A 24,407-nucleotide genomic window follows, 5' to 3' on the forward strand; every position below is an offset into this window, starting at 1 on the left:
ACGTCCCCTTCCCGGCCCCTCCCCGGGCCGCGGTCCTCGGTCCTCATACACGTCCCCTTCTCGTCCCCGGCCGCCGCCCCATCCACGTCCCCATATCCCGGCTCGCATCCCCGGCTCCTTCCCATCCAGGTCCTCTCCAGGTTCGGGTCCCCTGCGCGTCCGCATCCCAGCTCAGCCCTGCCGCGGGCGGGGGCGGCCGTTCCCGGGAACAGCTGTGGCCCCGGGAGCTGCGGCGGGCATGTGGCCGCCCCCGGGGACGCGGCGGGCGGGGAGGGGTCGGCCGGCTGGGTTTGCTTTGTCCGAATCCTTCCTCTTCCTTCCGGCCCCCGCCCTCTCCCGCGGCACCGCCCTGGGCGGGCGCGCCTGTCAGGCTCGCGGACGAAGGGCGGCCGGGCGGGTCGGAAGCGTGCGGGTCCCTCCCGAGAGGCCGGCTTGACCTCGCCTCCTTGGCGATCCCTTTATTTTGGTAGCCAGACGGGAAACGTTTCATCGACAGTGTTCACCTAGGCTAGGTCGTTGCTCCTGCTGAACTGTCAGAAGCCCCGGTCGTGGAACATCGAGTCGGTTGTCAAATTTGGTGCTCTTCTTTCCTTGAAAATATTAAGATAAAGCACTAAAAAAGTAAAATTAATGCCTGGTGGGTTGGACGGTTTTACAATTTAAGGTTTGTAGATCCAGGTAATTTTTACGTTAGAAATTTTGCAATGTTGCTGTTTATTAGTGTTTTTTTTTTAATTTAAAGAACACATTTAGAATTTACATATGAAGTGTTTGATAAGGAGTACTTGCAAAAATGTTTTTAAAAAGTGTGTGGAACAACAGAAAATTTGAGATACACCGTTTAAACTGCTGTGTAAAAGGACAGTTGGTTCTTTGATTCTTTGCATTAAATTCCAAGGCTTTTTTTGTACAGCATGACTAAGCCATTGATCAGAATCATTAGCTCAGAATACATTGTAATAGTTCGGTGAAAAACCCACTAGGAAATTGGAACACCCTGAAGTCTCAGAATCTGTTTGTAGTTCTGGATTTACCTCTTCCAGGCACTGGCCACAAGACTTAGGGGGGGGAAATTTGGTTCATTGTTGTTTCCTAAGTATCTGTAAGAATACAATGATACTAAGTATTAAAAATTGAAGATTGTACGGAATTCTATGTGGGAGGGTAGGCACTCTTAAGAGCCAGTTTCTACAAGTCATCAAAGAATGCAACATCATGTTGCAGTGGAGCCTGGCAGCCCTGTGGTGTTGCTGATGGGTGTGGAAGAGCCAGAGTGGTAACCTCACTGTGGCCTGGCTTGTTCATTTTGCTTGGCCGTGTCTTCTAAAAACACTATAGACAATATGTAGTAAAGATAGACATGCGTGGGAATCAGGACGGTGATTATCTGTAGCAAGGAAGAGGGAGGAAGTGGCACTGGGGCGGAGCATGTAGTGTCTTAAATATTTCATAGTAAATAAAAACTTAACTGCAGTAAGTTAAAATTTACATTTTTTAAAATTATATATTCTTAAGTATGTTTCATGATGTTGAAAAGTAAGTCAATGTGTAGCTTTCCATATGGGCTATAAACTATCTTAAAACATAATTATGTCAAAAAAGACAAGAAATAAAAAAGTCAGGGGCCGACCCAGTCGCTGAGTGGTTAAGTTTGTGCGCTCCACTTCAGTGGCTCAGGGTTTTGCTGGTTTGGATCCTGGGCACAGGCATGGTCATTAGGCCGTGTTGAAGTGGCATCCCATATGGCTCAACTAGAGGGACCGACAACTAGAATATACAACTATGTACTGGGGGGTTTTGGGGGGAAGTAAAAAAAAAATCAAAAGTTGAATAAAATGTAGAAATTTTTTTTTTGAGGAAGTTTGGCCCTGAGCTAACATCTGTTGCCAGCCCTCCTCTTTTTTTGCTTGAGGAAGATTCCCGCTGAGCTAACATCTGTGCAAGTCTTCCTCTATTTTATGTGGGATGTCACCACAGTGGCTTGACAAGCCCCGCTAGTTCTGTGCCTGGGATCTGAACCTCTAAACCCTGGGATGCTGAAGTGGAGCGTGCGAAGTTAACCACTACGCCGCTGGTCCAGCCCCAAATCTAGAATTTTTATAACCTGTAAACCTAGGTGGAATATGATAAGAAACTGAAACTTCATGTTACCAAGAAGTGATCAGTAATATCCTAAACAAAATACAGGAAAGTTCTGATGTCAGATTTCAGAGCATAGACTAAAAATGATTAGCATGTTAAAATTGTGAAAGCACTGTCTTAAATGTCTGTTGAGAACCAACGGAATGGCAAGTGCTGTGTTAAGTAGTTGGGGATATAGAGATAAGACAGGCTCTGTCCTCTAAGAGCTCACAGTCTGGCGAGGGAGATGCAAGAACTTGTCAGGTAGGACAGACTAGGTTAAATACTGTGCTGAGTGCCCAGAGGAGGGGATTCCGGATATGAGACTGGAAGGAAGGTATGAATTGGCCAAAGGATGAGGTGGGATTGGTGCTTCTGGAGGACATTAGCCCTGAAGTGGTGCTGCAGTAAAGGGGAGTTTTGGGAAGCGGTGCGAGTGGAAAGGCGTGGTACAGCGTGCCTGGAGGGTTGCTTTCGTCCTGAGGGTAGGAAGGAGGATTGGAGGATTCTGAGAGAGGTGGCATTTTAGAAAGGGCATAGGCAATGTGGCAGGTGCTTTGAGCTGAGATGAGACTAGTTAGGAAGCCATTAACACCAAGTGAGGACTGCAGGCTTCTGAGTTAGGGCAGGGACAGCAGGAACAGAGGAACGGATGGGTCAGAGAAGGATCGACAGGTTAGAGTGGCCCTGACTTGGGACTGAGCGGACTGGGCTAAGGGTAGGGCTGCAGGCAGGAAGAGACCAGCAGTGTGCACAGCCACAGCGAACTGCTAAAACATAAGGTGGGTCATGTCTCTCTGCTCAAATTTTTACCAGTGTCTGTAGGCACCCCTGCGCCCATCTCTTCCCCTCATCTTCATACTCTCGCCCTCACCCAAGCACACCCAGGTGCATCCTGAGCCCGCTGTCCTGGATATCAGCGTGTGTTCACTTCCCCAGGCACTCCTTAGCACGTCTCACTATCTACAATAATATATTATTTTACTTGGTTAGTTTCTTATTTAGTTTGTTGTCTGTCTCCTCCACTTAGATTCATAATCTCCACAAGGGTGGAGATTTTTATCTGTACTAGTCAGTGTCAGTGCTTGGCATGTAATAAACACTTAATAAATGTTTATTGAAGGAATACATCTAGAATTACTTCGTTGTCTCTGAGTAACTCATTGGCTGGTGACACCCACCAAGATGGGGAAAATGAGGAGATGGTGAGCTGGTTTTGGATAGGTTAAATCTGAAGTGCTTGTGGGCCGGCCAAGTGGACCAGTGGACAGTTGGAGAGTCAGGTTTGGAGCTCAAGACAAAGATTTAGGATGGAGATACAGATTTGAGAGACCTCCTCACGTTATTGAAAGCAAGTGGCGTCGTCTGTCATGACCTCTCCTAGAGAGCTTCTCACACTTGGTAGAGACTATGAAGTGGCCCTAGGAGTAGGAGGATCGAGCCCTGGGAAACAGGAAAGAGGAGGAGGTCAGTATCAAATTGGTGAAAAAGTCAAGGAAGATTTGGACAGAAAAATGTACTGGATTTGGCCCCATGGATTTGTGCTTTTAAATGCAATCCTGCATTGTTCACCGATAGGGACATATTTGAAAAATGCATCATTAGGTGATTTTGTCATTGTGTGAACATCATAGAGTGTACTTACACAAACCTGGATGGTATAGCTTGCTACCCACACCTAGGTTCTGTGGTGTCGTATGGGACCGTTGTTGTATATGCTCTCCATCATTGACTGGAATGTTGTTATGTGGAGCATGACTGTATGCTTGGTATGTTGTCTGTACTTAATAAAGCAGATAATGAATATCAATAGAACAGGCATTTTAAGCTGAGTTAAGTGCATATGGAAAGTGAAAGTTATTTCCTTGGTTCTTAAAATATTCCAGTTACCTCAATTTAAACCTTGGATTGTTCCCTGACTTTGATTGCATAATGTGGAAGTTTATGTCCCAGCCTCTCTAAAGTTCACTATACTACTACCAACAAAACTGATAATAGTAAAGTTCACACTGTACCAGATAAAATTGGCGCTGTAATCACCTCCATTCTGTTGAGGAAATTGAGGGCTAGAAAGGGCAACTTACTGAAACCGGAGGTACACAGCTGTGAAGTCAGGCTTCTAACTCAAGTCTTCTGCTTGTACATTCAAGCTTTGAACCACCTTGCTGTCCTGGGTCACGATAATGTTAAGCTCGGTCCTCCAGTTGCCTTCACCTGGGAAGCCTTTGCCCGACTTCTTCCATTTCAAAAGCCCTGGTGACGCAGTGTGGTCGTGGTGACTCCTTGGCGTTGCTGTCTGATGTGTGGTGTTTTGGTCACTGTATCAGCATTGTAGTATCTGTGTTCTTCACAGAGCCTGGCATAGCACAGGTGGTCAGTAGATGAGTGAGTCTTCATTCTTATGGTCAGTTTTCTCTTAAATTCACTTATTCTGCCTGCTTAAAAAGGATTTGTATTATTGACTAACGGGAAAAATATGTTAGTTTCTATCTTCCTTAAATTGTGGTGAAAAACAAAATTTACCATCTTCACCATTTTTAAGTATACACTTGAGTAGTCTTAAGTCTGTCTACATTGTTGTGCAGCAGATCTCTAGAGCTTACTCGTCTTGCAAAACTAAAACTCTATACCCATTAAATAACAACTCCCATTCCTCAATCCTCCCACCCCCCAGCCTCTGGCTACCACCGTTCTACTTTCTGTTTCTATGAATCAGACTACTTTAGATACCTCATATAAGTGGAATCATACAGTATTTGTGTTTTTGTGACTGGCTCATTTCACTTAGCATAATGTCCTCAAGGTTCCTCCGTAATTTCTGTTCTTTTTAACTAAAATATCAACTTCTAAAGCTTTTTTAGCATGACGTTTATATTAGTTTTCTGTTTACTGTATAACCAATTACTACAAATTTAGTGGCTTAAAACAATAACATTGGGCCAGCCCTGGGGGCCTAGTGGTTAAGTTCCTTCTGTGTGGCCTCCTTTGGTGGTCTGAGTTTGGTTCCTGGGCGCAGACCTATACCACTTGTCTGTGAGTGGCCATGCTGTGGTGGTGGCACACATAACAAAAGAGGAAGAATGGCAACAGATGTTAGCTCAGGGTGAATCTTCCTCAGCAGAAAACAACAACATTTATTACCTCACAGTGTCCGTGGGTGAGGGGTCCTGGCACAGCTTGGCTAGATCCTCTGCTCAGGGTTCATGCGGCTGCAATTGTGTGTTGGGCTGCAGTTCTCTTCCAGAGCTTAGGGTGATCTTGCAAGCTCTTCTGGTTGCGGCAAAATTCAATTCTTTTGGTCATAGGACTGATGTCCTGGTTTCCTTGCTGGCTGGTTGTCAGCTGGGGGCTCTCTTAGCTCCTAGAGGTGTCCTGTATTCCTTGTCACACAGCCTGCTCCAGCTTCAAAGCCAGGCATGGAGAACCTTTCACACCCTGAATTCCTCTTGCTCTTTTTTTTTTTTTGCCTACATGCTGATTTTATTTTTTCATTTTATTTATTTATTTATTTATTTTGAGGAAGATTAGCCCTGAGCTAACTACTGCCAATCCTCCTCTTTTTGCTGAGGAAGGCTGGCCCTGAGCTAACATCCATGCCCTTCCTCTACTTTATATGTGGGACACCTACCACAGCATGGCTTTTTGCCAAGCAGTGCCTTGTCTGCGCCTGGGATCCGAAACGGGGAGGGCCGCTTAACCACTGCACCACCGAGCTGGCCCCCTCTTGCTCTTTGAATCTCTGACTTCTTGTCTTCTGACTTCTAGACCCAGATTTACGGGCTCATGTGATGAGGTCAGGCCCACTGGGATAATCTCCCTATCTTAACCTTATATTATCTTGACATTAAGAGGTCAGCTGATCTGGGACCTTAATTACATCTGCAAAATCCCGCTACTGAAGTACCTAGATTAGCACTTGATTGAATAACTGGGAGAAGGTGTGTGTACATCAGGGGCCAGGAAGCTTGTGGGGGAAGGGGCATTTTAATCTGTCTACCACATCTCAGTTTTACTGTGTTCTCAAAACAAAACCATTCCTAACCATCTTTCAGTTAACATTGGAATAACAGTTTATGAATATGTACAGCATTGAATTTTAGGAAATTCTGCTTTTTAAAAAAATTGAGATATAATTTACATACAGTGCAATGCTAATACTTTAAATATACCCTTCATTCAGTTTTGATGACTGCATAACAAGATACAGCCCAGAAAGTTCCCTCATGCCCCTTGCTAGTCATCAGCCATCACCCCCAGCACACTGACCTGATTTCCATAAACGGGTTAGTTCTGCCTGCTCAAGGATTTCATTATAAATGAGATTGTGCAAGATATATTTTTTTGCATCCAGCTTTTTTCACTCAGTATACCCTTTTTGAAGTTACCTGTGTTGTAGCCTGTGGTCTCTTCCTTTCTATTGAGTAGCGTTCTATTGTATGATCTACCACAGTTTAGCCATTCTTCTCTTGATGCACATTGGGAGGACCACTCATTCTTGTACAGGACTGTATGGACATACATTTTCATTTCTTTTGGATGAATACCTAGGAGTAGAACTGCTCATAGGGTAGACGTATGATTAACTTTAAAGAAACTGCCAGGTTTCCAAAGTGGTTGCACATTTTACAATCCCACCGGCAATGTGAGTGTTCCGGTTGCTCCATATCCTCTCTGGCATTTGGTATTGTCTGTCTTCTTCATCTTAGGTGTTCTATGGGATGTGGAGTGGCATCTTGTGGGTTTAGTGAGCATTTCCCTGATGACTAACAATGATGAGCACTTATTCACATGCTTATTGGCCTTTTGTATACCTGCTTTTGTGAAGTGTCTGTTCAAATCTTTTGTCCATTTAAAAAACTGTCTTTTTAGGGGCCGGCTCCTTGGCTGAGTGGTTACGTTCACGCGCTGTGCTGCAGGCGGCCCAGGGTCTCGTTGGTTCAAATCCTGGGTGCGGACATGGTACCGCTCATCAAGCCACGCTGAGGCGGCGTCCCACATGCCCCAACTAGAAGGACCCACAACTAAAATACACAACTATGTACGGGGGTGCTTTGGGGGGAAAAAGGAAAAAAAATAAAAAGAAAATTGTCTTTTTATTAGTGAGTTTAGGAGTTCTTTACATATTTGGGTAAAAGTGTTTTGCCAGATACATATGTTTAGGAAAAAACCATTTTTTCCTAATCTAAGGCTTAACTATTTGTTTTTTGGCTCTTTTTTGTTTGTTTGTTTGTTAAGGAAGATTAGCCCTGAGCTAACATCTGCCACCAATCCTCTTTTTGCTGAGGCAGACTGGCCCTGAGCTAACATCTGTGCCCATCTTCCTCTACTTTATATGTGGGACGCCTGCCACAGCATGGCTTGACAAGCAGTGTGTAGGTCCACACCTGGGATCTGAACTGGTGAACCCTGGGCTGCAGAAGCAAAATGTGCGAACTTAACTGCTGCGCCACCAGGCTGGCCCCTTGGCTGTCTCTTTAATAATCAGTAGTTTTAAATTTTGATGAAGCCCACATTATCAGTTTTTTTCTTTTGTGGTTTCTGCTTTCTGTTGTTTTCTCTGTTTATGTTTTCAAATCATTAAAAAATATATGCTCTTTTGGGGAAAACTAATGATACAGAAGGATGTAAAGGTGTAAGTGAGTCGTCTCTTTTCCCATTTCCTGTCTCCTGAGAGAACTGATTTTTAAAAAATGTTTTAATGGCTTTTCTTTAGTTAGGAAAGAAAATCACTCCATGTATGTCTCATTGATTAGCACTTACATACATAAACTTAGTCTTATGGTATTATGTTAGTCTGCTGACGTTTTTCATCTTGAAATAAAAATGCTTTTTTTGAATACTTTCTGAGTACTTATTTTTGAATACTTTTTTTGAATGAATGCTCTCTGTGTTTATAGTCTTTTGCCCCAGACTCCCATAACACCCTGTTATGTATTAGTCACACTGTCTGATGAAGCTGTTTTTCCTTTTTACTTGCTCAGCCAAGGACTTGTATTAGAGACATCTGCATCATTTGGGCTTTCTCCTCCTTGTTGTAGTACCCTTCTGTGTAGTTTCTCATGCCAAAATTTGCATCTGCAGAGATGAGCTTTGGTCCCATGGCAAATTAAATGACCTCAGTGTACTCTTTGGCCCTGGCTGAGAGCTCTGCCTGGTGGTGGACATGGCCTTCTTGTAAAGCCCTTTCCTCAGGTGCAGGCTTGGTCATTGACAGGCAGAGTAAACTCTTACTCATTATGTGCATACCTCAAAACAGGTGCTATGGTTAGGTTATTGTAGAGTTAGAGGATCCCTGTACGTAGAGATGGCCGATTTCAAAACAGAACCACTGTTGACTTCCTCAGCAGGGCTGTGGGGAAGAGAAGGCAAGGAGTTCTGACTGCCCTCGTTACCCTAATTCTGTAAGGGCATCTACAATAGAATCACCCAGGAGGCAATTAGATGCTCTTGTTTTAGCTACTGGTTTATAGTTTTAGAATGGAAACAAATTCAGAATAGGTGCTGTAATTCTAGAGCCTTTAATTTTAAAACATTTCACTTTATAGATATTTGTGATTTTTTTTTTTTTTTTTTAGCCAGCAGGTTAACTCATTCAGCTCATTGTTGTGATTTAAGTTTAGGAGCTAAAAAGATTAGGTTAGATTAGATTAGAGGAAGATTAGATCAGAGGAGATAACAATGGTACAAGTAAGAAATACGAATCCATAAAACTTCCATTCTATAATGGCTCTTTTTGGCAAGTTCTGGAATTGTATCTCTCAGCTGTCTCTGTCAGTTCAGGACCCAGAGATGAAATTTCTGATCAGGAGGTACCTAATGGAGCACATCCTCCCCTGAGTAGAATATAGGGATTCTTAATTGGGAAAGGGTAGGCAATGTATAGCTGGATAAAATGTATTTATCATCATAATATGGTGTTTAGAAAGTAAAATAACTCACTGTGGTAATACAAACTACAAAGGGATATGACATTTATCTTTTTATCCAAAGGTGTCATGCTTTGAAAAGGATTGAGACCCTCCAAGAGACCTTTTTGGATTTTGCTCAAATATGAACTTTAACTTTGTTGTATAAGCTGGGAGAGGGACACCCCTCCTCCTCACTGCCCACCCTCTTCTGCCTCACCAAAACAAAGACCAAATACTCCTGAAAATTCAAGACTTAGTTTTTTGTTTTACCTCTTTTCGAGCAAGGTATATTCTCCCTTTGACTCTGCACTATGTAATTTTTGTTCTGAAACCTCAGAACCAAAAAAAGCTACATTTTTACTTCTGATATTACCATTGGTTACTTTGCTTTTTAGTCACAATAGGTAATGTATTATGTATTTGGAAATTTCTAAATACATTGAAGAGGGCTTGAGATGTTTGTTGTTTATCAAAAGAGGAAATAGGATAAAAGGATTGAGAGATAAAGCTTTCTGTGACTCCTCATAAAGCTAAAGTAGATTAGAGCCCAAAGTGGGGTTTGTGTTTGGTTTTCTTTGATCTGTATCATTTAAAAACACCTCTGGATATATTTTACTGAAATATGATTCACATATGAAAAAATTCACAGGGTTGTGCAACCATCTGATTCCAGAACATTTGTGTGACCCCGAAAAGAAACCCTGTACCCATTAGCAGTCACTTCTCATCCTCCTCACCCTCCAGTCCTTGGCAACCACTAGTCTACTTTCTGTCTCTTAAGGATATTTCATATAAATGGAATTGTGCAGGGCTGGCCCTGTGGCCAAGTGGTTGAGTTCGTGCGCTCTGCTTCGGTGGCCCAGTGTTTTGCTGGTTTGGATCCTGGACAGCAACCTAGCACCACTCATTGGGCCGTGCTGTGGCAGCGTCCTGCATGCCACAACTAGAGGGACCTACCTAGAGTGTACAGCTGCGTACTGGGGGGCTTTGGGAGAAAGAAAAAAAGAGGATTGGTAACAGATGTTAGCTCAGGTGCCAGTCTTTAAAAATAAATAAATAAATAGAATTGTGCATATGTGGCTTTTTGTGTCTGGCTTCATTTACTTAGCACACTGTTGTAGCATGTATCATATTTTGTTTGTTTTATAACCAAATAATATTCCATTGTGTGGATATACCACATTTTGTTTATCCATTCATCAGTTGATAAATATTTGGGTTGTTGCCAAATTTTGGCTATTATGAATAATGCCAAAATATTGGTGTACAAGTTTTACATTTGTCCAGCATTTTAAGTTTTGGAGCATTCATGTGCAAGTTTTTACGTAAACATGTTTTCAGTTTTCTTGGGTATATATCCAGGAGTGGAATTGATAGGTCATTCATTTAATTTTTTTTTTTGAGGAAGATTAGCCCTGAGCTAACATCTGCTGCCAATCCTCCTCTTTTTGCTAAGGAAGACTGGTCCTGAGCTAATATCTGTGCCCATCTTCCTCTACTTTGTATGTGGGATGCCTCCCACAGCATGGTGTGCCAAGCAGTGCCATGTCCGCACCTGGGATCCAAACCTGTGAACCCCGGGCCGCTGAAGCGGAACATGTGCGCTTAACTGCTGCGCCACTGGGCTGGTCTCTAGAGAGGTTTTTTTTTTTTTTGGAAATAAAAGCATAATAAATAATTTCCCATGGTTAATTAGAATAACCTGGGGCCAGATGTCATGTGTCACTGACAAGGCAAGAGGGAAGAAGGGACTATTTTTGAGCCACGTTCCAAGTCAGGTGAGTATCCATGCCCCTTGACATGTAGGGAGATTGAGGCTCCAAGAAGTCACATGGCCGGTGAGGGGAAGAAAAGCTATTGGATTCAGATATGCTGACTGTAAAGCTGCTTTGTTCATTTATTGAGCACATATTTACTACGTGCCTGTGGAGTGCCAGGCTTTGTTCTGGCTGCTTCAGTGTTCCAATGAGTCCCCTCAAGGCATACATAGCATAAAAACTGGAAGAAGGTCTTAGGGATAGTGTGATTTATAGGCTGATATAAAGTATGATGTTTGAGTCTATCTTAATCATTTGCGCTAGGAGTCTGGGTACTTTTTTACCTTTTTTCTTTTTCTTTTTTTTGCTGAGGAAGATTAGCCCTGAGCTAACATCTGTGCCAGTTTATATGTGGGTCCACTTTACATGTGGGGCTTGGCCACAGCATGGCTTACGAGTGCTGTGGGTCTCTGCCTGGGATTAAAACCTGCGAACCCGGGCTACTGAAATGGAGTGTGCTGAATTTAGCCACTATGCTACCAGGCTTGCCCCAGAGCATGGGTACTTTTGAGCTCTTCACTGTGATGGGCTGCAAAATAGAGTTTCCTCAGAAATGTATTTAGTTTCTACTTCACACTTTAGAACTAACTTCCTCCCTCCCTTCCTCCCTCTTTCCTTCCTTCCTTCTCTCTCTCCTCCCCTCCTTTTTCTTTTTTTTTGCTGAGGAAGATTCATCCTGAGCTAACATCTGCTGCCAGTATTCCTCTATTTTCTATGTTGGTTGCTGCAACAGCGTGACTGATAAGTGGTGTATGTCTGTGCCCGAGGTCTGAACTCGTGAACCCTGGGCCACTGAAGTGGAGCATGTCGAACTTAACCACTACACCACGGGGCCAGCCCCCCTAAAAATTTCTTAAGTAAATTCTTACCAGTCTTTTCTTTTAGTTTTCTACCATTTTATTTATAGAAGGCTTTTTATCTTTATTTTTTTAACTTTTTATTAAGATTATGATAGTTTACAACCTTGTGAAATTTCATTAGTGCATTATTGTTAGTCATGTTGTAGGTGCACCACTTCACCCTTTGTGCCCTCCCCACACCTGCCCTTTCCCCTGGTAACCACCAATCAGTTCTCTTTGTCTATATGTTTAACTTCCACCTATGAGTGGAGTCATACAGAGTTCGTCTTTCTCTATCTGGCTCATTTCACTTACCATAGTACCCTCAAGGTCCATCCATGCTGTTGTGAATGGGATGATTTTTATCCTTTTTTATGGCTGAGTAGTATTCCATTGTATATATATACCACATCTTCTTTATCCATTCATCAGTTGATGGGCACTTAGGTTGCTTCCACGTCTTGGCTATTGTGAATAATGCTGCAATGAACATAGGGGTTCATGGGACTTTTGGAATTGTTGATTTCAAGTTCTTTGGATGGATACCCAGTAGTGGGATGGTTGGGTCATATGGTATTTCTATTTTTAATTTTTTGAGAAATCTCCATACTGTTTTCCATAGTGGCTGCATCAGTTTGCATTCCCACCAGCAGTGTATGAGGGTTTCCTTTTTCTCCACAACCTCTCCAACATTTGTCACTTTTTGTTTTGGTTGTTTTTGCCATTCTAACAGGTGTAAGGTGATATTTTAGTGTAGTTTTGATTTGCATTTCCCTGATGATTAGTGATGATGAGCATCTTTTCATGTGTCTATTGGCCATCCGTGTATCTTCTTTGGAGAAATGTCTGTTTATGTCCCCTGCCCATTTTTTGATCGGGTTGTTTGATTTTTTGTTGTTGAGCTGTGTGGGTTCTTTATATATTACAGAGATTAACCCTTTGTCAGATAAATAACTTGTAAATTTTTTCCCCCAACTAGTGGGTTTTTTTTTTGTTTCAATCCTATTTTCCCTTGCCTTGAAGAAAAGCTCTTTAGTCTGATGAAGTCCCATTTGTTTATTCTTTCTATTGTTTCCCCTGTCGGATGAGTTTTGGTGTCTGAAAAGATCATTTTGATACTGATGTCAAAGAGTGTACTGCCTATATTCTCTTCTAGAAGACTTATTGTTTCAAGTCTAATCTTTAGGATTTTGATCCATTTTGAGTGTATTTTTGTGAATGGTGAAAAAGAATGGTCAATTTTCATTCTTTTACATGTGGCTGTCCAGTATTCCCAGCACGATTTGTTGAAGAAACTTTCTTTTCTCCATTGTAGGCCCTTAGCTCCTTTGTCGAAGATTAGCTGTCCATAGATGTGTGGTTTTATTTCTGGGCTTTCAGTTCTGTTCCATTGATCTGTGCACCTGTTTTTATACCAGTACCATGCTGTTTTGATTACTGTAGCTTTGTAGTATGCTTTGAAGTCAAGGATTGTGATGCTTGCAGCTATCTTTTTTTTTAAGATTTTGTTTTTTTCCCTTTTCTCCCCAAAGCCCCTCGGTACATAGTTGTATATTTTTTTTAGTCGTGGTCCTTCTAGTTGTGGCGTGTGGGACGCCGCCTCAATATGGCTTGATGAGCGGTGCCACGTCTGTGCCCAGGATTCGAACCGATGAAACCCTGGGCCACTAAAGCGCAGCTCGAACTTAACCACTTGGCCATGGGGCGGGCCCTCAAGGCTTTTTATTTTTGCCTATGTGCATATAGACCTTTGCCTGAATTTTCTTCTGGTTTCTTGTTTTAAAAAATATGTAATTCTTTAATCAAGATGTAACTTACTTTAGTGTATAGTGAGGGTAGGAATGCAACTTTTTTTTCTAAATAGCCAGTTGCCTTAGCACTATTTTTTGTTTGTTTGTTTGTTTTGTTTTTTTTGGAGGAAGATTAGCCCTCAGCTAACTACTGCCAGTCCTCCTCTTTTTGCTGAGGAAGCCTGGCTCTGAGCTAACATCCGTGCCCATCTTCCTCTGGTTTATACGTGGGACGCCTACCACAGCATGGCTGCCAAGCAGTGCCATGTCCGCACCCGGGATCCGAACCAGCGAACCCCGGGCCGCCGAGAAGCGGAACGTGCAAACTTAACCGCTGCGCCACCGGGCCGGCCCCGCCTTCTCACTATTTTTATATAACCCACCGTTGGTTATAATGGCTCAGCCTAGAAATAAGAAATATCGAGCAATATAAATATATATGCCACTGCATGTTTCCCTCTAAAGAAGTGGCATGTATACGTGTGTTTATATGATGGTGACTTGGATGGGAGATGTGGAAGCTGTTATGATTAAGGAGTGCCTGAGAGTAGCATGAGGTATGAGCTTGGGAAATGAAAGATTTGGAGAGCCCTCGGCCTGTTATACAGTATTTGAAATGTTATCTTGTGGATGAGGTAGTTAAATATATTTTGTGTTTATTTTAGAGGGAAGAAGTTGGCTCAGTGGGTAGAAGTTACAAGGAAGGAGATAGCAACTCAACAAAAGCAATAGCTTTCTGACTAAATATTGGGGCAGATTAGTAAAGAACCGACTTGTCTTGCAAAGTAGTGAAGCCTGTGTTATAGGAAGCGTGTGTGCAGATCTTGAGCGGTCATGTGTCAGGGGTGTTCCTGATTCCTTAGCTCTGGGGTGGGAGACTGCACTGATTACTGAGTGGCTCCTATGTGTCTGTCAGCCACTGTGCCTGTTGCCTCGCTGACGCTCTCCGGTGCTCCTAAAGCCCTGCAGTGAGGGAGGTCTGGGGCCTTACCTCATGCAGTGGTGATGGCTGATAGTGGAGCCAGGTCACACTGAATTCAGAGTCCATCCTTCCACAGCACCTGTTGTGTCATTTCTCAAGAGAGCTAAGTGCCCCCCCAAAGCATTTGGATTATTAATTTTCTTTTAAGTTAAAAAAAAAAAACTACCGTAAGCGGCTTTTTTGGTGCACATCCAGACAACATCTGAATTCATTATTCTTATCTCTGGTTAAAGCCTTTACAAGAGTGTGTAAGCATGCATTACTCTGTCAACAGTTTTGTTACATATTCCTTAAGTAATTAAAGTTGGATTTCTTTAAATGTACTTACTTAATTGAGGCATGCCCTCAATTAGAGTGATTGTCTTTCTCATCTGGTTTTGATTTTTTTTTTGCACGTGAGTCCTACCTTTTATGGTTTTCCTACTCCTATTTAAACCCTCTGCCGCTCCCCGCTTTTTTCTGTTTTACATAAACAAGATTGCCCTCTCTTCCCTTCTTTTCAGCCACCACTATAACCTGTAAAAGTATGCCACTGACCATCTTTATAATTGGACCATCTTACGTAGATGTACCTCACTGTCCGTTCATACCCCAAGAGCTTTTATTTTCCAGAGGTGGTTTGAGTAATGAAGGTTGCTGTCATTTCTTATTAGGGCTTGAGACTCTCCTTTGCAACCTTTCCTTTGCATCCTAAAACCCCCTGGGTTTAATATTGTTGGAAAAGACTCTTAAGAAGTTGCTGGTTGGGTGTTTGGCCTTCTGAGGAGAGGCGATGAACCTTAACGCTAGCAGAGGGCTGGGGAAGTAAGTGCGTTGTATCTTTGGTGGGCTGTTCCCGTGGCCTTATTACCTGAAGCCCTCTTCCCTTTGCTGACTGCCAACCCGGCTGCCTTCCTCCTCACCCCCAGGCTCTTGCCTTCAGAATGCAGGTGTCCTGTGACCTCACCCCTCTACTTCTCTAGGCTTGTTACTGCGTGCGTAGCTCACAATGACCTGCAGCCTGATGCTGCTGCTTGCAAGAGTGGGCACTTTCACGCCTCTGCCTTGGCCTCTGTTGCTCCTTCAGCTGGCAATGCCCTCTGCACTCTTGTCTGCAGAAGATATGCTCATTTGATAAGACTGCCTCACTCCTGTGTGGCTGGCCTCCCCTCTCCAGTGGAAGTGCCTGCTTTCCGCTCCTCCCCACCGTGCTCCTGATGTACAGTTCCTGTCACCATGCATTTGGCTCTTGGTACCCGTGTTCATTTAGCTTGTCTTCTACTAGTCCGCATGGCCCTGAGGGTGAGGCCCTTGTCAGTCTCTATGTTCCAGGGCCTGGGTCAGAGTACGTTTTAGTAATACGCTTCTGTCATTTAGTTTGGGAAAGAAACAAATGTTGCATCATTTGGAAATAATACATAACTACTTCGCTGCCACAGGCGGAGGAGGAGGCCTTTATTTTTGTTTTCCTCTTTCTTTCGGGACACCAGTTCTGGAGATCTCTCTCCTTCTCATGTAGGAGCCTTACGTATTGCTCAGATCAGCACTTTAAGCTAGTGGTGTTGAATCATGTTCATTGGAAGCTGGTCCTAAAGTGTTTTGTTCATTCATTCAACAAGTATGTATTTAGCACTTACTGTGTGACAGGCTGAGAATATAGTGCTGAACAGGACAAGTGGGGTCACTCATCTCCTCTAGTTTGCAGTGGAGTTGGAGAGCTGTAAGCTAAATACATACATAACAAGTCTAATAATAATACAGACTGTCAGGTAGAGGAGTTGCCCCTGTCTTTTGTTGTTTTCTGGGCTCTTTGTGGTAAGGAGGTGGATTTCTAAATAGTCCTACAGATTCTGAATTTCCAAAGGAATTTAGTTTTCATATTTATGTGAAAAAATTAGTTTTCCAGTGTGAAACTAGGGGCACAGGGACTGATGTGACCCTGTTATCAGCTACTTGTAGGCTTCATCCCGAATACTAGAATGCGTAGTTGTACCGCTGTTTCAACACTGCTTCCCTTCCTCCGGCATCTCTCAGTCCATCCATTTACGCAGATGGTCTGTGGAGCGTCAGGAGCAGTCCTCGGTGCTGTGGATTCAGTGAAGTACAAGATCAAGTCCCTGTCTCTTAAACAGAGCTTATATTCAAGGGGATATAATACAATACGTGAAAACAAGTGAGATTTCAGGTAGTGGTAAGTGCTCTGAGGGAAATCACTCTGACGTACTGACTTCCATCCCTGTCACTCTCCTGAACAGGCTTTCTTAATTATCCTGTTTTTTTTTTAAAGATTGGCACCTGAGCTAACAACTGTTGCCAATTGTCTTTTTTTCCCTGTTTTTTTTCTCCCCAAAACCCCCCAGTATATATAGTTGTATATTTAATTGTGGGTCCTTCTAGTTATGGCACGTGGGATGCTGCTTCAACATGGCCTGATGAGCTTTGCCATGTCTGCACCCAGGATCCCAAACAACGAAACCCTGGGCCACCGAAGCGGAGCGCATGAACTAAACCACTCGGCCATGGGGCCGGCCCCTATCCTGTTTCTTAATTATCCCTTTTTTTAAAACTTAATTATGGGATTTAAAAACATATGCAGAATTAGAGAGGATAGTAAAAGAGCTAAGGCTCAGCTTCAGCAGTCATCACTACTTTGCCAATACTATTTCATATGCCCCTTTCCCCAATCCTTGTTCTTTCTCACTGTAGTATTTTAGAGCCAGTTCCAGACACTGTGATTTCATCCTGAAGACCCCTCAGCTGGTCTTCTCCAGTAGGCCTGCTTAGTCGTCGTTCCTGAGTCTGTCCAGCACTAAATACCCTGCTCACTCATGTCCCTCTCTCACCATGTTTGCTATGGATCTAGTCCTTCTCCAGCTACTCTGATTGTTCCCATGTACCTTTGCTGTCTTGCTTTCTTCTTCCGACTGTGACCATTTCTCACTTCCCTGGTAAATAAGTTACCAGGAATTTACTGCCCCTTCTGCACTTCATTAAGGAAAAAAAAAGCTTGCAAATATTCAGAGAAAATTTTCTGCGCTGAGGCTGTGTGTTTTAGAAATGTCATTTGGATGTTTTCTGCTTTTAATCTTTGGCATTAATTTCAGTTGCTGTCATTTCTTCTATAAAAAAAGAATTTAGAAACCAGAAAAGTAGTTAAATTGGTCTGCAAAGGAAAAACAGAAGCAGTACAGAATGTAGTATTTCATCGTAGTAAATCACAAATATGCATTTATTATTCATCTATAAAAATGTTAATTTAAAAGTCTTCACATGTGTATTTTGTTACAGATGTAACATAAATTAAACCTGTAATGAGATGTCTAATTTTTTTCCTTTTTCTATTCTAGAATGTATGACAACATGTCCACAATGGTGTATATAAAAGAAGACAAGTTGGAGAAACTTACACAGGATGAAATTATTTCTAAGACAAAGCAAGTAATTCAGGGTCTGGAAGCTCTGAAGAATGAGCACAATTCCATTTTACAAAGTTTACTTGAGACACTGAAGTGTTTGAAGAAAGATGATGAAAGTAATCTGGTGGAGGAGAAATCAAACATGATCCGAAAGTCACTGGAGATGTTGGAGCTTGGCCTGAGTGAGGCACAGGTATAAGTGAGATTGTCTCAGACGTGAACATGAATTTGACCGTCTGGAAAAATGGAGACTTCATTTGAAATAAGCAGTTTAACTAAACTTTAGAGAAGATATTTAAAGAATAACAGAGATAACTTATATGTGGGTTCTGTATGTTATGTAAATGATGATTGATTTCAACATGTCTGCATTTTAAAAAGCAGAGCCAAAAGAGAAGTAACCCTGTGTGGCATTTAGGATTTGATTTTGGCTGTATGTATCAAAAAACAGTAACAGTGGCTTAAACATCATAGATGTGTGAAACAAACACTGAGCTAGGCTGTCTCTACTACAGACAGGTTCTGCAGCTGCATGGTTGTCAGGGATACCCAGGCCCCTGCCACCTGCTGTACTACACCCCAGCCAGCCTGTCTCGTGAACTAAAAGCTCCAGCTGTAGCTGTGTGACCCCGTTCTGTGACAGGGAAGGGACAGGAAGGGCATGCCTCCTCCCTTTATTTCCTTGAACTGGTGCACAACACTGCTTACGTTTCATTGGTGAGAGCTGGTTCCAGGGCCACACCTAGTTGTGAGGGACACAGGGGAATGTTGTCTCGCCAACTTAAAGTTCCAGGTTCTTAAGCCTAAGAAGAAGGGAGAAGGAATATTGGCCAACAGCTAATAGTCTCAGCAATAAGCCAACACAAGATTGCTTTATGTACTTGACTAAACCTTTGTTTCTGGCATGCTAGACAGGGATGAAGAAATGGAAACGTCTGGGTGTCCCCAACTCCCCGATAACTTTTGGCTCTGCCAACATATTTTAGGTGAAATTAAATACACTAAAAGTTGATGTCTTACTTTCTTAGCTTTCTTCTTGTATAGTGAATGAATAAAGCAGAAATGGGGCTGCAGGGTTACCAATTTCTGCTTTCACTGAGGAAATCATTCTATACCAAAGTGACTGTCCATACCCTGATTTTGGAGTTTTTCATTCTTACCATCTTACAGACTCTAATTGTAGAACTCTGACTTTATTTGGTTATTGTGAATCTGGTTTTTTTGTTTGTTTGTTTTTGAGGAAGACTAGCCCTGAGCTAACATCTGTTGCCAGTCCTCCTCTTTTTGCTGAGGAAGACTGCCCCTGAGCTCACATCCGTGCCCATCTTCCTCTACTTGATATATGGGATGCCTACCACAGCATGGCTTGCCGACTGGTGCCATGTCTGCACCTGGGATCCAAACCGGCCAACTCCGGGCCACCAAAGCGAAATGTGCACACTTAACCACTGCACCACTGGGCCGGCCCCACGAATCTGTTACTCTGCAAGTTCTGTTGTTGAAAAGCGATATGAGTATGAGCTACCTTTTTTAGTTTGGCGGATATTAGGGTTAAAAAAGAATGAAGAAGAAGTCCCACCTTCTGGAGTTTCAGGTTTTAAACCTAGGAGGATAACAAAGAGGGAGGGGCAGGTGCATGGTCTAAAGAGAGAACAGACTGAAGCCAGCCTCCCACTTCTGCTCTTACACTCCCAGGAACTTGGTGTGGCCTCTGCCAGGTCTGTCCCTGCAGCTAACCGGTGCACCACAGGTAGAGCCCTGGGGCAGCCACCAGATTTTATGACGTGGACCTAAACTTATGAATGCATCAGTGCATTCTGACTCTGGTGTTAGCTACAAAGATTTCCTCTCTTACCTTGAAACATCGAAGATTTGTCTGCCTGCCCTTCCCCAACTCCACCACCTCACAGAGTGACCTGCACTCTGTACACAGATGCCTGCATGTGCACACACTCTCACACATGGAAAAGGATCTGTGAGAAATTATGTTGGAGCTGTTCTAGATACAAAGTGAAAAAATAGGGTTTCATCAGAAGAGTAGCTGTGTGTCCATTGCTAGTCCATGTGAGATGCTCTCAAACATACACACACACACAAATGTATATTTTTTGTAGATGTTCTGAGCATGTGATATTCTTTATCATGCCCCGTTAATGTAGCCTGTGACTGATGGGTGAAAATAGAAGTAGATGGCAAATTGTACTTACATGTACTTTGGAGAACATATCTACAGGTGTAAGCTAGAGCTGCAACCACAGGATGCTTGTATAGTTGGGAGGTAATATTTGTTGGGCAGAATACTGCAGTGTTGTAAACATTTCTTCTGTCTAGGTTATGATGGCTTTGTCAAATCACTTGAATGCTGTTGAGTCAGAGAAACAGAAACTGCGTGCGCAGGTTCGTCGTTTGTGCCAAGAGAATCAGTGGCTGCGGGATGAATTGGCCAACACACAGCAGAAATTACAGAAGAGTGAGCAGTCTGTGGCTCAACTGGAGGAAGAAAAGAAGCATCTGGAATTCATGAATCAGTTAAAAAAATATGATGATGACATTTCTCCATCCGTAAGTGGTTCTGTAGGAATGTGAATATTGATGATTACCACGTTACAGTCGGGAGATTGTTTTAGTAAAGCTGTCTTTGTTTTCCTCTCCCCTCTAGTGATTGCATTTAGTAAGACCAAGGATTGTGGGTCTTGGGACTGGGCAAGTCATATAAATTCTCTTTGCCATATTCTTTTCATTTGTATATTTTAGAACAATGGTCAGAAAATGTAAAAATACTTTGTAAGTGTAAGGTACAATACAAAGAGGCACCATTTCCTTCAGCGAGGTCTCCCTCAGCTTGAGACTTCTGAACATCTAACCCATTGCAGTCTGCCCATCACGCTGCTGGAACTCTTTTCCTTCAGGGCAACAGTGACCTGATCCAGTCATCTATAATCCAGACTTGGGATTAGCTGTGCAGTTTATCGTGCTGTGGATCTTGACTTTCTCTTTGAAACTCTTTCTTCCCTGCCCCAGGACACCACTTGGTTCTCCTGCTGCCTCGCTCAAGCCTCCTTCTTGGGCTCTCTTGCCAGCTTATCTTGTGGTTCCTGGAATGTTAGGATTCCCCAAGGACCTTGGTTTTTTCCTTTTTTCTTCTTCTCTAAAGATTGGCACCCAAGCTGACATCTGTTGCCACTGTTCTTTTTTTTCCCCTTCTTTTTCTTCTCCCCAAAGTCCCCCAGTACTTAGTTGTATCTTCTAGTTATGAGTGCCTCTGGTTGTGCTATATGGGATGCCGCCTCAGCATGGCTTGACAAGCAGTGCCGTGTCTGCCCAGCATCTGAACTGATGAAACCCTGGGCCGCCAAAGCAGAGTGCGCCAACCCAACCACTCGGCCATGGGGCCGGCCCTGGTTTTTTCCTTTTTCTGTTGGCTTTCTTTGGATGTTCATCCCAGTCTCAGTTATTTTTCATTCACCATTTATTTCTGATTCACTTAACTTTTTTCTTAACCTTTTTTATTTTGGAATAATTTTATTCACCGAAAAGTTGAAAAGATACTAAAGAGAATTCCCATACACCCTTCACCCAGTGTCCCATAGTGTTACATCACCGTAGTACATATCTTAGTCAGCTTGGGCCACTGTAACAGAATACCATGGGCTGCATGGCTTAAAAAACCAGACTTTTATTTCTCGCATTTCTGGAGGCTGGAAGTCTAACATCAGGGTGTCAGCAGGATCAGGTTCTTGGTGAGGGCTGTCTTCCTGGTTGTGACCTCACATGACTCGCCTTGGTACATGCAGAGAGAGAGAGAGAGTTCTAGTATAAGGACGCTAATCTTGTCATGATGGCCACACCCTCATGACCTCATTTAATCCAAATTACTTCGGAAGGGCCCCACTCCAAATACATCATCGTGTTGAGAGTTAGGACTTCAACATACAGATTTTGGGGGGACACAAACTTTCAGTCCATAGCAGTACGTTTGTTAAAACTAAGCATTTAACATTGCTACATTACTATTTACTAACCTACAGCCTTTATTTGGGTTTCACCAGTCCTTCCACCATTGGTCCTTTTCTGTTCTAGGATCCAATCCAGGAGTTCACATGGCATTTTGAGCTATCGTTTTTTTTTAGATTGAGGTCATGATAGTTTACAATGTGAAATTTCAGTTGTACATTATTATTTGTCAGTCAGCGTATAAGTGAGCCCCTTCACCCTTTGTGCCCACCACCTAACCACCTTCCTCCTGGTAACCACCAAACAGTTCTCTTTGTCCATGTGTTTGTTTATCTTCCACGTATGAGTGAAATCATAAGGTGTTTGTCTTTCTCTGACTTATTTCAACATGATACCCTCAAGGTCTGTCCACGTTGTTGCGAATGGGACGATTTTGTCCTTTTTTATGACGGAGTGGTATTCCATTGTATATATGCACCATATCTTCTTTATCTAGTCATCAGTCAGTGGGCACTTGGGTTGCTTCCACACCTTGGCTATTGTGAATAATGCTGCAGTGAACATAGGGGTGCAAAATTTCTTTGAATTGTTGATTTCAAGTTCTTTGGATAAATACCCAGTAGTCACATAGCTGGGTCGTGTGGTATTTCTATTTTTAACTTTTACTTATTTATTTAATTTTTTATTGTCTTGAGGAAGATTAGCCCTGAGCTAACATCTGCTGCCAGTCCTCCTCTATCTGTGCCCATCTTCCTCAATTTTATGTGTGGGACGCCTGCCACAGCATGGCGTGCCAAGTGGTGCTATGTCTGCATCTGGGACCCGAACTGGTGAACCCCCGGCTGCCAGAGCGGAATGTGTGCACTTAACTGCTGCATCACTGGGCTGGCCCCTATTTTTAACTTTTTGAGAAATCTCCATACTGTTTTCCATAGTGGCTATACCAGTTTGCATTCCCACCAGCAGTGTATGAGGGTTCCCTTTTCTCCACACCCTCTCCAACATTTGTTATTTTTAGTCTTGGTGATATATAGCCATTCCATTGGGAGTAAGGTGATATCTTAGTGTAATTTTGATTTGCATTTCCCTGATGGTTAGTGATGTTGAACACCTTTTCATGTGCCCATGTCTGTTCATATCCTCTGCCCATTTTTTGATCTGGTTGTTTGTTTTTTTGTTGTTTAGTTGTGTGAGTTCTTTATATATTATGGAGATTAACGCCTTGTTGGTTATATGATTTGCAACTATTTTCTCCTAATTGATGGGTTGTCTTTTCGTTTTGATGCTGGTTTCCTTTGCCTTGCAGGAGCTCTTTAGTCTGGTGAAGTCCCACTTGTTTGGTTTTTTTCCTTTGTTTCCCTTGTCTGAGTAGACATGGTATTCAGAAAGATCGTTTAAGGGGCCGGCCCAGTGGCATAGTGGTTAAGTTTGCACGTTCCGCTTCGGCGGCCTGGGGTTTGCCAGTGTAGATCCGGGTGCAGACATGGCACTGCTTGGCAGGCCATGCTGTGGTAGGCGTCTCATGTATGAAGTAGAGGAAGATGGGCACAGATTTTAGCTGAGGGCCAGTCTTCCTCAGCAAAGAGAGGAGGATTGGCAGCAGATGTTAGCTCAGGGCTAACCTTCCTCAAAAATAAATAAATAAACAAAAAGATCCTTTAAGACTGATGTCAGAGTGTACTGCCTATATTTTCTTCCAGAAGTTTTATGGTTTCAGGTCTTACTTTCAAGTCTTTGATCCATTTTAAGTTAATTTTTGTATATGGCATAAGATAATGATTTGCTTTCATTGTTTTGCACATGGCTGTCCAGTTTTCCCAGCACCATTTATCGAAGAGACTTTCCTTTCTCCATTGTGTGTTCTTAGCACCTCCGTTGAAGATTAGCTGTCTGTGAGCTAATGTTTTTCTAATGCCTGTACGGTACTAGGCATGTTCATTACATAATCTACATACCAGTGAGTTCCACATTTGTGTCTCCAGTCGAAACCCTCATCCTAAGACTATTGGATTAGTCTTGTACATTGCACCAGAGAACCTACGCTCTCCCTGCCTGTGTCGTAGTCAGCTTGGGCTGCTGTAGCAAAATACCATAGACTGGGTGGCTTAAAAAACAGACATCTAGGGGCCGCCTCCGTGGCACGGCGGTTGAGTTCGCACGTTTTGCTTCAGCAGCCCGGAGTTCGCCAGTTCAGATCCCAGGTGCAGACATGGCACTGCTTGGCAAAGCCATGCTGTGGTAGGCATCCCACGTATAAAGTAGAGGAAGATGGGCACAGATGTTAGCTGAGGGCCAGTCTTCCTCAGCAAAAAGGGAGGATTGGCAGCAAATGTTAGCTCAGGGCTAGTCTTCCTCAAAAAAAAAAAAAAAACCCAAAAACCAAAAAACCCCCAGAACAGACATCTATTTTCTCACAGTGCTGGAGGCTGGAAGTTCAAGATCAGGGTGTCAGCATTGTTGGTTTCTGGTGAGGATTCTCTTCCTGGCTTGTAGACGGCCACCTTTTTGCTGTGTCCTCACATGGCGGGGCGGGGCGGAATGGGGAGAGAGAGCTTGTTCTCTGGTGTCTCTTCTTATTGAGGCACTAATCCCATCATGAGG

At 43.1% G+C, this 24,407-nt stretch overlaps 1 protein-coding gene across 23 annotated transcripts in view; it reads left to right on the forward strand.

Moving 5' to 3' along the window:
- KLC1 (kinesin light chain 1) overlaps nucleotides 1–24,407 on the forward strand; it is a 63,500-nt gene that overhangs the window by 484 nt on the left and 38,609 nt on the right. For all 23 annotated transcript variants that reach the window (XR_006886308.1, XR_006886311.1, XR_006886309.1 and 20 more), the window contains exons 2-3: nucleotides 17,784–18,045; nucleotides 20,184–20,414. Coding sequence is in view for 18 of the 23 variants with exons in the window: in XM_046647401.1 (XP_046503357.1) it covers nucleotides 17,785–18,045; nucleotides 20,184–20,414 (492 nt within the window). In the remaining 5 variants the exon portion in view is untranslated. The remainder of the gene's footprint in view (nucleotides 1–17,783; nucleotides 18,046–20,183; nucleotides 20,415–24,407) is intronic.

The sequence above is a fragment of the Equus quagga genome, chromosome 20 (genome assembly GCF_021613505.1).
Source record: "Equus quagga isolate Etosha38 chromosome 20, UCLA_HA_Equagga_1.0, whole genome shotgun sequence".
In the NCBI taxonomy this organism is placed as follows: Eukaryota; Metazoa; Chordata; class Mammalia; order Perissodactyla; family Equidae; genus Equus; species Equus quagga.